Source organism: Oncorhynchus nerka, linkage group LG5 (assembly GCF_034236695.1).
Source record: "Oncorhynchus nerka isolate Pitt River linkage group LG5, Oner_Uvic_2.0, whole genome shotgun sequence".
Taxonomy (NCBI): domain Eukaryota; kingdom Metazoa; phylum Chordata; class Actinopteri; order Salmoniformes; family Salmonidae; genus Oncorhynchus; species Oncorhynchus nerka.
Window position 1 is genome coordinate 2630852 of NC_088400.1, and position 10851 is coordinate 2641702.

Below are 10851 nucleotides of genomic sequence, written 5' to 3' on the forward strand. Positions count from 1 at the left end.
TCCTGTCTGTGTGTTTCCTGTCAACAGGTCCTGTTCTGGTCTCCAGTTTCCTGGGTCCTGTCTGTGCCTCAACAGGGTCCTGTCTGTGTAACATGTTAAACTGGTCTGTCAGTTTCCTGTCTGTTAAACTGGTCTCAGTTTCCTGTCTAAGCCCTTGTGTGGGTCCTGTCTGATGGACTGCTGTGTTCTCTCCTCAGGACAACCAGACAGACAGTGGGATGGTTCTGGCGTCTGGAGGAGTTTCCTGTCTGTGTTTGACACACCAATAATATCATGCCCTTAAAATGACAAGGCGCATGTCTGTCTGTGTGGGTCCTGTCTGTGTGGGTCCTGTCTGTGTGGGTCCTGTCTGTGTGGGTCCTGTCTGTGTGGGTCCTGTCTGTGTGTGGGTCCTGTCTGTGTGGGTCCTGTCTGTGTGGGTCCTGTCTGTGTGGGTCCTGTCTGTGTGGGTCCTGTCTGTGTGGGTCCTGTCTGTGTGGGTCCTGTCTGTGTGTGGGTCCTGTCTGTGTGGGTCCTGTCTGTGTGGGTCCTGTCTGTGTGGGTCCTGTCTGTGTGTGGGTCCTGTCTGTGTGGGTCCTGTCTGTGTGGGTCCTGTCTGTGTGTGGGTCCTGTCTGTGTGGGTCCTGTCTGTGTGTGGGTCCTGTCTGTGTGGGTCCTGTCTGTGTGGGTCCTGTCTGTGTGGGTCCTGTCTGTGTGGGTCCTGTCTGTGTGGGTCCTGTCTGTGTGGGTCCTGTCTGTGTGGGTCCTGTCTGTTTTTTGAAGAAAAAAAAATTGTCAGAAAATAACAACAGCATATCATCCTAACAGCTCCCCTCCTCTCCTCCTCTCCCACCTCCCCCTCCTCTCCTCCCCTCTCCCCTCCTCTCCCACCTCCCCCTCCTCTCCCACCTCCCCCTTCCCTCCTCTCCCACCTCCCCCTTCCCTCCTCTCCCACCTCCCCCTCCTCTCCCACCTCCCCATCCTCTCCCCATCCTCTCCCCTCCTCTCCCACCTCCCCTCTCCCCTCCTCTCCCACCTCCTCCTCTCCCCTCCCCTCCTCCCCCACCTCCCCTCCTCCCCACCTCCTCCTCTCTCCTCCCCCAGTAGTACAGAGCGCCTGGTGGTGGTAGAGTCCAGCGGTAGCTCCGTTAGTTCCAGACACCGACCAGCCTTCCTCTCCCAGCTCTCTGGCCAGACCTTTTACAACAACGAGTATGGTCAGCTATCAGAGGAGGGCAGGGTCCTGGACTTCTTCTCCTCCCCTGATGATATAAGCTGCCTTACATCCTCCAACCTGTGATGTCATCATTATCATCATCTCAGTGGGCTAGCCCCTCCCCCTCCAACCTGTGATGTCATCATTATCATCATCTCAGTGGGCTAGCCCCTCCCCCTCCAACCTGTGATGTCATCATTATCATCATCTCAGTGGGCTAGCCCCTCCCCCTCCAACCTGTGATGTCATCATTATCATCATCTCAGTGGGCTAGCCCCTCCCCCTCCAACCTGTGATGTCATCATTATCATCATCTCAGTGGGCTAGCACCTCCCCCTCCAACCTGTGATGTCATCATTATCATCATCTCAGTGGGCTAGCCCCTCCCCTCCAACCTGTGATGTCATCATTATCATCATCTCAGTGGGCTAGCACCTCCCCCTCCAACCTGTGATGTCATCATTATCATCATCTCAGTGGGCTAGCCCCTCCCCCTCCAACCTGTGATGTCATCATTATCATCATCTCAGTGGGCTAGCACCTCCCCCTCCAACCTGTGATGTCATCATTATCATCATCTCAGTGGGCTAGCACCTCCCCCTCCAACCTGTGATGTCATCATTATCATTATCTCAGTGGGCTAGCCCCTCCCCCTCCAACCTGTAATGTTATCATCTCAGTGGGCTAGCCCCTCCCCTCCAACCTGTGATGTCATCATTATCATCATCTCAGTGGGCTAGCCCCTCCCCCTCCAATGTCATCATTATCATCATCTCAGTGGGCTAGCCCCTCCCCCTCCAATGTCATCATTATCATCATCTCAGTGGGCTAGCCCCTCCCCCTCCAATGTCATCATTATCATTATCTCAGTGGGCTAGCCCCTCCCCCTCCAATGTCATCATTATCATCATCTCAGTGGACTAGCCCCTCCCCTCCAATGTCATCATTATCATCATCTCAGTGGGCTAGCCCCTCCCCTCCAACCTGTGATGTCATCATCATTATCTCATTATCTCAATGTCATCATTATCATCATCTCAGTGGGCTAGCCCCTCCCCTCCCCCTCCAATGTCATCATTATCATCATCTCAGTGGACTAGCCCCTCCCCCTCCAATGTCATCATTATCATCATCTCAGTGGGCTAGCCCCTCCCCCTCCAACCTGTGATGTCATCATTATCATTATCTCAGTGGGCTAGCCCCTCCCCCTCCAATGTCATCATTATCATCATCTCAGTGGGCTAGCCCCTCCCCCTCCAACCTATGATGTCATCATTATCTCAGTGGGCTAGCACCTCCCCATCCAACCTGTGATGTCATCATTATCTCAGTGGGCTAGCCCCTCCCCCTCCAACCTGTGATTGACTACAGTGGGTTCTAACAGTTTGGAATCCTAACTGAATATTGCTGCTTCACTATTTTTCAAGAAAGTAGCAATATTAATTTTGGATTCCAATCTTGCTAGCCACAAGGGTTGGGAGTATGTTGTAGTATACTCAAATCCCTGCGTGTCAATCCTTCCCCTCTTCATGGCCTAGTGGCCCATATTGGACTGAGCCGTCTGTGCCTGCAGTTCTCTATCCAACCACTGGGTGGCAGTAGTATGTCAAAATCAAAGTATTTTATATCAACCACAGTTCAGATTTGTATCTTTATACAGAGTAAGCTTCTTTTGTTTATTTGTACAAAAATATGAAAATAAAAAAGGCAATATATCTTCTTTAGTCATGTCTCATGTTATTTTGTTTATAATAATTATGATTGCGATATGGGAAGTGTCCAAATTACAGTATGTGAGTCTGATCTGTTAGTACATCTCATGATTAGGTCACTGTAGAGTGAGGAGTGTTCAGAGAATGGACTGGATGTATGACTGAAGACCAGAGCTACATGTGGCCTGAATCAGGGAGCTGAACCCAGACACAGCTAGCTACATGTGGCCTGAATCAGGGAGCTGAACCCAGACACAGCTAGCTACATGTGGACTGCCTGAATCAGACACAGGTTCTGCTGAACCCAGACACAGCTAGCTGAACCCAGACACATGTGGCCTGAATCAGGAGCTGAACAGACACAGACACAACTAGCTACATAGTGGACTGAATCAGGGAGCTGAACCCAGACACAGCTAGCTACATGTGGCCTGAATCAGGGAGCTGAACCCAGACACAGCTAGCTACATGTGGCCTGAATCAGGGAGCTGAACCCAGACACAGCTAGCTACATGTGGACTGAATCAGGGAGCTGAACCCAGACACAGCTAGCTACATGTGGCCTGAATCAGGGAGCTGAACCCAGACACAGCTAGCTACATGTGGCCTGAATCAGGGAGCTGAACCCAGACACAGCTAGCTACATGTGGACTGAATCAGGGAGCTGAACCCAGACACAGCTAGCTACATGTGGCCTGAATCAGGGAGCTGAACCCAGACACAGCTAGCTACATGTGGCCTGAATCAGGGAGCTGAACCCAGACACAGCTAGCTACATGTGGCCTGAATCAGGGAGCTGAACCCAGACACAGCTAGCTGTGGCCTGAATCAGGGAGCTGAACCCAGACACAGCTAGCTACATGTGGCCTGAATCAGGGAGCTCAGACACAGGCTACATGTGGCTCAGGGAGCTGAACCCAGACACAGCTAGCTACATGTGGCCTGAATCAGGGAGCTGAACCCAGACACAGCTAGCTACATGTGGCCTGAATCAGGGAGCTGAACCCAGACACAGCTAGCTACATGTGGCCTGAATCAGGGAGCTGAAGTCAACATTACCACATGTCGGCAGAGTGGACCTATAGAACTACAATGGGCTCCAGTTCTGTGTGTGGACTGTTGTCACTAAAGTATCAACCCAAACAAATACGTCTGTATAAAATTTTTTTTATAAATAATAGTGTCAGTTTTATGCAACACGTTTTCATTGGCTTGGAATATTCCAGGCCGATTGGGTAAGGACAGTGAGTAACTAGATCCGTCTCTAAAAGGAAGGCGCCTGAGTAGTCTGAGGTCAGTGCTTGTCTGTTGTCATGAGGAAGTAGGACCTAGAACACCGCGGTTGCTACGGTAACTGTACTGGTAAGTACAACGGGTTGTTTCAGTGATGTCATCGGATTCTTTCATAACAGGAACATGTCTGACCTAGTCCAGAAATACCAGTTTTAACAAAGACTTCAATGGCCTTCATCTTAGTTGGCATGGTAGCGATGAGACCATTGATAAAGAACATCTTGAATGGGAATCCCAAATGGCACCCTATTCCCTGTGTAGTGCACTACTTTGATGATAGCTTTATGGGCCCTGGTCTAAAAAGTCATGCACTACATTGGCGATAGAAGGGGCTATATCCCAAATGTCATCCGAATCCCAAATGGCACCCTATTCCCTGTGTAGTGCACTACTTTGATGATAGCTTTATGGGCCCTGGTCTAAAAAGTCATGCACTACATTGGCAATAGAAGGGGCTATATCCCAAATGTCACCCTAACTAAAAACAGTTCCCTTCCCACAGAAACAAGGCCAAACGGATAATACCGAATTGTTATCCATTTCAAATCAAAAGAACACAACACATTTACATACAGACAGTGTCAAATATAATACGAAACTAAGAAGTGACTATTCTTTTTTGGCAAAAAAATAAGACATACGAATCCTTTAAAAATGTTCCAGAAACAAAAACAAAATGTGTGAATGAAAAAACAATGTCAGAACAGAAGGATGAGACACTGAACAGACAGTACGGTCAGTCACAATGCATTGTGGGAAACATTCTAGGAAAAAGGAGTGGAGGCGGGGCAGAAAACACTGACCGCTGATTGGCAACGTTGTTGCTGGTCTATAATTCAGCCAATACCGTGACAGATTCAGCATTAAGAAATGACAATAAGAAAATCACATTTACAGAACGCTGAAAAGACACTTGATGTACATTTGTGAGACACGACATTTAGGTCACAAACCTAAAGGCACAACTTTAATGTTCCTACAGTCGACCATCCCGTTGTCGTACGGGGAAATATAATGCCAGTCTCTATCTCAATTGTATAAAGTCTTGTCTCCTTGTCTCCTTGCCTTAATCTGCTCTGACAGATGAAGGAATGTATGCCTCAGTGGGTAGAGCATGGCACTTCTAATACCAGGATGGTGGGTTCGATTCCCGTTGGGGCCTCCCATAAATAAAAAATGTGTACCATGAATGCTTTGGAAAAGACTGTCAGCTAAAAGGTATATATTATTCTTATTCTAGCAGGTGAAGGAGAGGAGGCCTGTAGACTATTGAGATGCACCCTTCTGGATGCTAGAAACACGTCCTCAGGACAGCGTAGTGATATGTCCTCGTCACAGCGTAGTGATACGTCCTCAGGACAGCGTAGTGACACGTCCTCGGGACAGCGTAGTGACACGTCCTCGGGACAGCGTAGTGATACGTCCTCGGGACAGCGTAGTGATACGTCCTCGGGACAGCGTAGTGACACGTCCTCGGGACAGCGTAGTGACACGTCCTCGGGACAGCGTAGTGACACGTCCTCGGGACAGCGTAGTGACACGTCCTCGGGACAGCGTAGTGACACGTCCTCGGGACAGCGTAGTGACACGTCCTCGGGACAGCGTAGTGACACGTCCTCGGGACAGCGTAGTGACACGTCCTCGGGACAGCGTAGTGACACGTCCTCGGGACAGCGTAGTGACACGTCCTCGGGACAGCGTAGTGATACATCCTCGGGACAGCGTAGTGATACGTCCTCAGGACATCTTTCCTATCTGGATCTCCTTCCAGGCCTCGGAGGCTGTGAATATACAGGAGTCTATGATGCCTGCTACCGTGAACGTCCCCTGTGATGGCACAGATCTGGAGGGGAGAGGGGGGAGAGGTCAGGGGTTAGGGTTTAACCGGGACGTGGACATGAAGCTAGGGTTAGCGGTTAAGGGTTAAGGTTAAGGGTTAGGGTTAAGGGTTAGGCGTTGGGGTTAAGGGTTAGGGGTTGGGGTTAAGGTAACTTACCATAGTTATGAACCAGTAGAAGGGTTGTCTCTTCTCTGTGTACTTGACTGTGATTGGACTGAGGTCATAGCGATACCAGATAGCTGGGATAATCATTCCTGTGTGGCTATAGGCTACGTACTCCTGTAGGGGCGGGACAGAGAGAGAGAAGACATGTTATTATAGGCTACGTACACACACACACACACACACACACACACACACACACACACACACACACACACACACACACACACACACACACACACACACACACACACACACACACACACACACACACACACACACACACACACACACACACACACACACACACACACACACACACACACTCTCTAAACAGAGAGTACACAGCGGCAGAATACCTGACCACTGTGACTGACCCAAAATTAAGGAAAGCTTTGACTATGTACAGACTCAGTGAGCATAGCCTTGCTATTGAGAAAGGCCGCCGTAGGCAGACATGGCTCTCAGGAGAAGACAGGCTATGTGCTCACTGCCCACAAAATGAGGTGGAAACTGAGCTGCACTTCGTAACCTCCTGTCCAATGTATGACCATATTAGAGACACATATTTCCCTCAGATCACACAGACCCACAAGGAATTTGAAAACAAACCCGATTTTGATCAACTCCCATATCTACTGGGTGAAATACCACAGTGTTACATCACAGCAGCAAGATGTGTGACCTGTTGCCACAAGAAAAGGGCAACCAGTGAAGAACAAACACCATTGTAGTGACCTGATGCCACAAGAAAAGGGCAACCAGTGAAGAACAAACACCATTGTAGTGACCTGATGCCACAAGAAAAGGGCAACCAGTGAAGAACAAACACCATTTAGTGACCTGATAGTGAAGAACAAACACCATTGTAAATCCATATTTATTTATTTTTATTTTCCCTTTACTTTAACTATTTGCACCTCATTACAACACCGTATAAAGACATAATATGACATTTGAAATGTCTCTGTTCTTTTGGAACTTCTGTGAGTGTAATGTTTACTGTTCATTTTGATTGTTTATTTCACTTCTGTTTATTAAAATCACCTCTGGGAAAGAACACGGAGCGGCCATTTAAATATAACAGGTGTCTCTCTGGGTAACTGGAGCTTTCTCAGGGTTCAGTGACGGTTGTGTGTGCAAACTGGAAAATCTATCTGAAGTGGTTTTGTTAGCTGTCAAATCAGATGTTATTGGTCACATGGTTAGCAGATGTTATTGGTCACATGGTTAGCAGATGTTATTGGTCACGTGGTTAACAGATGTTATTGGTCACACGGTTAGCAGATGTTATTGATCACATGGTTGGCAGATGTTATTGATCACATGGTTAGCAGATGTTATTTATCACATGGTTAGCAGATGTTATTGATCACATGGTTGGCAGATGTTATTGATCACATGGTTAGCAGATGTTATTGATCACATGGTTGGCAGATGTTAATGGTCACATGGTTAGCAGATGTTATTGATCACATGGTTGGCAGATGTTATTGATCACATGGTTGGCAGATGTTATTGATCACATGGTTGGCAGATGTTATTGATCACATGGTTAGCAGATGTTATTGATCACATGGTTGGCAGATGTTATTGATCACATGGTTGGCAGATGTTATTGATCACATGGTTAGCAGATGTTATTGATCACATGGTTGGCAGATGTTATTGATCACATGGTTAGCAAGTGTAAAGGAATGAATAAGAATATGTACATATAAATATATGGATGAGAGATGGCCGAACGGCATAGATGCAGTAGAGGATGTAGAATACAGTATATACATATGTAGGGTATGTAAACATTATTAAAGTGCCGTTATTTAAAGTGGCTAGTGATACATGTGTTACATAAATCAATTATTAAAGTATTTTACATCATTTCCCATCAATTCCCTTATTAAAGTGGCTGGAGTTGAGTCAGTGTGTTGGCAGCAGCCTCTGTGTTAGTGGTGGCTGTTTAACAGTCTGATGGCCTTGAGATAGAAGCTGTTTTTCAGTCTCTCGGTCCCCAGCTTTGATGCACCTGTACTGACCTCGCCTTCTGGATGATAGCGGGGTGAACAGACAGTGGCTCGGGTGGTTGATGTCCTTGATGATCTTTTTGGCCTTCCTGTGACATCGGGTCCTGTAGGTGTCCTGGAGGGCAGGTAGTTTGCTCCCGGTGATGCGTTGTGCAGACCTCACTACCCTCTGGAGAGCCTTACGGTTGGGGGCGGAGCAGTTGCCATACCAGACGGTGATACAGCCCGACAGGATGCTGTCAATTGTGCATCTGTAAAAGTTTGAGGGTCTTAGGTGACAAGCCAAATTTCTTCAGCCTCCTGAGGTTGGTGCATGGCCACGCAGTCGTGGGTGAACAGGGAGTACAGGAGAGGGCTGAGAACGCACCCTTGTGGGGCCCCAGTGTTGAGGATCAGCGGGGTGGAGATGTTGTTTCCTACCTTCACTACCTTGGGGCGGCCTGTCAGAAATTCCAGGACCCAGTCGAGACCCTGTGTAGTCAAAGAACAGCATTCTGACGTGTCCAGATGGGATAGGGCAGTGTGCAGTGTGATGCCGATTGCATCGTCTGTGGACCTGTTGGGGCAGTAAGCAAACTGAAGTGGGTCTAGGCTATCAGGTAGGGTGGAGGTGATCTGGTCCTTGACTAGTATCTCATGATGACAGAAGTGAGTGCAATGGGGCCATAGTCATTTAGTTCAGTTACCTGAGCTTTCTTGGGAACAGGAACAATGGTGGCCATCTTGAAGCATGTTGAGACAACAGACTGGGATAGGGATTGGTTGAATATGTCCGTAAACACACCAGCCAGCTGGTCTGCGCATCCTCTGAGGACGCGGCTTGGTCAGACCAGTGTTGTATTGACCTGAGCACGGGCGTTTCCTGTTTTAGTTTCTGTCTATAGGCTGGGAGCAACAAAATGGAATCGTGGTCGGATTTGCCGAAGGGCTTTGGATGCATCGCGGAAGTTCGAGTAGCAATGATCCAGAAAAATCGTTGTGCATTTGATATGCTGATAGAACCTAAAAACTTCCTAAATTCTTGGCTTTGTTAAAATCCCCAGCTACAATAAATGCCACCTCAGGATGTATGGTTTCCAGTTTACATAGAGTCCAGTGAAGGTCTTTCAGGGCCGTCGAGGGATCTGTTTGGGGAGGGGGGGGGGGGTTGACATCTCTTTTATAATAATTCTTCCCTGCTGTGTGTGTAATAAGACGTGAGGTTTTCTAGGCTAACAATGTCAGAAATAATACCAAAAAAAAAAAAACAGAACAACTGCATAGTTTTTTAAGGACCATCTCTGTCGGCGCCATCTTGATCAGAGGTCTGTGTAATGGGGGTCAGCAGTGTCTCCTTATTTTCCCTCGAAGCGACAACCATATCCATGGTTGAGAGGAACCTTCATGGAGTTGTCTATGTGCCCCACCTCATGATGACCTATCTCATCCTGGATATCAAGACCCACCACTGGAGGGGAGAGAGAGAGGGGGCTGGGGGTTAGAGAGAGGGGGTTAGAGAGAGAGAGGGGGTTAGAGAGAGAGGGGGGTTAGAGAGAGACAGGGGGGTTAGAGAGAGAGAGAGGGGAGGGGTTAGAGAGGGGGGTTAGAGAGAGAGAGGGGGGTTAGAGAGAGAGAGAGAGGGGGGTTAGAGAGAGAGAGAGAGAGAGAGAGGGGGGGTTAGAGAGGGGGGGGTTAGAGAGGGGGTTAGAGAGAGAGAGAGAGAGAGGGGAGAGAGAGAGAGACAGAGAGAGAGAGAGAGAGAGGGAGACAGAGAGAGAGAGAGAGAGAGCAAGAGAGAGAGAGAGAGACACAACGGTGGTCAGATCATTTCTGTTGGGTACCTGCCTAGTCACAGTACATAGTAACACGCTCTCTCTCAGTCTTGATCTCTAATGGCACATAGGCAGACAGGATCCTATTTAAGGACCCCCTCTATGGGGTGATGGAAACAGAAGAGAGGGGGGGGTCTGGTGTCTATCCACATGCAGAGCGACCTCCGACTTCTGGTATTTCAGACGATACGTTTAAAACCATCTGCTGCAACGGCAGCTCCTAAAATACAACCCGGATCAAAATGCAGTATGGATATAGATATAGCTGCGTGTTTGTGAGCTAGAGGCCTAGACAAAAGTCAACTCTCTCCATTTCAGAATTTCTAAATAGATATTTAAAATAGGGTCGAGAGAATGAGGTCATTCAGATTTCTCTTCATATGTTGATAAAGGAGAAAAGTCAGATGCACATTTAAGGAAGTAGAGAATGTTGTAATTTATAGAGAGACATCTAGAAGGCTGGAGAATAACTTCTATATCAGTCTTTAATATTTCACAACGTCCCAAAATAGAGGATGAATACTGAATAGTGTGATGACTCTTCTTGGTCTCTTTCTTTCTCTTCTATGTAAGGCCAGTACAGACCCCCCCTCGGAGAAACATGATGAGGAGGAATTATATTCATCATGTGTTATTCCATGAAGTCAAAGATCTTGGCTTGTTTTAGTATCTGTGAGGGAGGAGGGGATGGAAGATACAATATAACCGAAGAAGAAGAGTTTATGTAATACAGAGAGATTAGAGCAGTACGTCGTTAGTCATCCATTTAATATGACTTTTATTCATGTTGTTTCTCTCTGCGTTGTCCGTAAGA

The 10851-nt window shown here is 47.8% G+C and overlaps 2 protein-coding genes across 3 annotated transcripts in view; one reads left to right on the top strand and one right to left on the bottom strand.

Annotated features, from left to right (window-relative positions):
• flt4 (fms related receptor tyrosine kinase 4) overlaps positions 1-2167 on the top strand; it is a gene marked incomplete at its 5' end in the record, with an annotated part of 116916 nt that extends 114749 nt beyond the window's left edge. Inside the window, 2 exon segments of the mRNA XM_065019015.1 lie at positions 198-266; positions 1076-2167. Of these exon segments, the coding sequence (XP_064875087.1) occupies positions 198-266; positions 1076-1279 (273 nt within the window).
• Positions 2168-4058: 1891 nt separating this feature from the next.
• On the bottom strand, positions 4059-9699 carry LOC115127072 (cornifin-B-like). 2 transcript variants are annotated; one of them, XM_065018277.1, is made up of 4 exons: positions 8913-9699; positions 8239-8782; positions 6197-6319; positions 4059-6043 (listed from the first exon to the last, which is right to left on the bottom strand). In XM_065018277.1, exons 3-4 carry the CDS (start codon positions 6290-6292, stop codon positions 5492-5494), a joined length of 648 nt encoding a protein of 215 aa, XP_064874349.1. In that variant the 5' UTR covers positions 6293-6319; positions 8239-8782; positions 8913-9699; the 3' UTR covers positions 4059-5491. The 2 variants fall into 2 exon arrangements, with proteins under 2 accessions (XP_064874349.1, XP_064874350.1); XM_065018278.1 differs by having other exon boundaries at positions 8239-8477; positions 8647-9699.
• Positions 9700-10851: the final 1152 nt, after the last annotated feature.

Coding starts and splice junctions, on each gene's coding strand:
- LOC115127072 (XM_065018277.1), bottom strand. CDS start 6,292: ATGATTATCCCAGCTATCTGGTATCGCTATGACCTCAGTCCAATCACA. Junction 6,044..6,196: donor TCTACTGGTTCATAACTATG/GTAAGTTACCTT, acceptor TCTCCCCTCCAG/ATCTGTGCCATCACAGGGGA.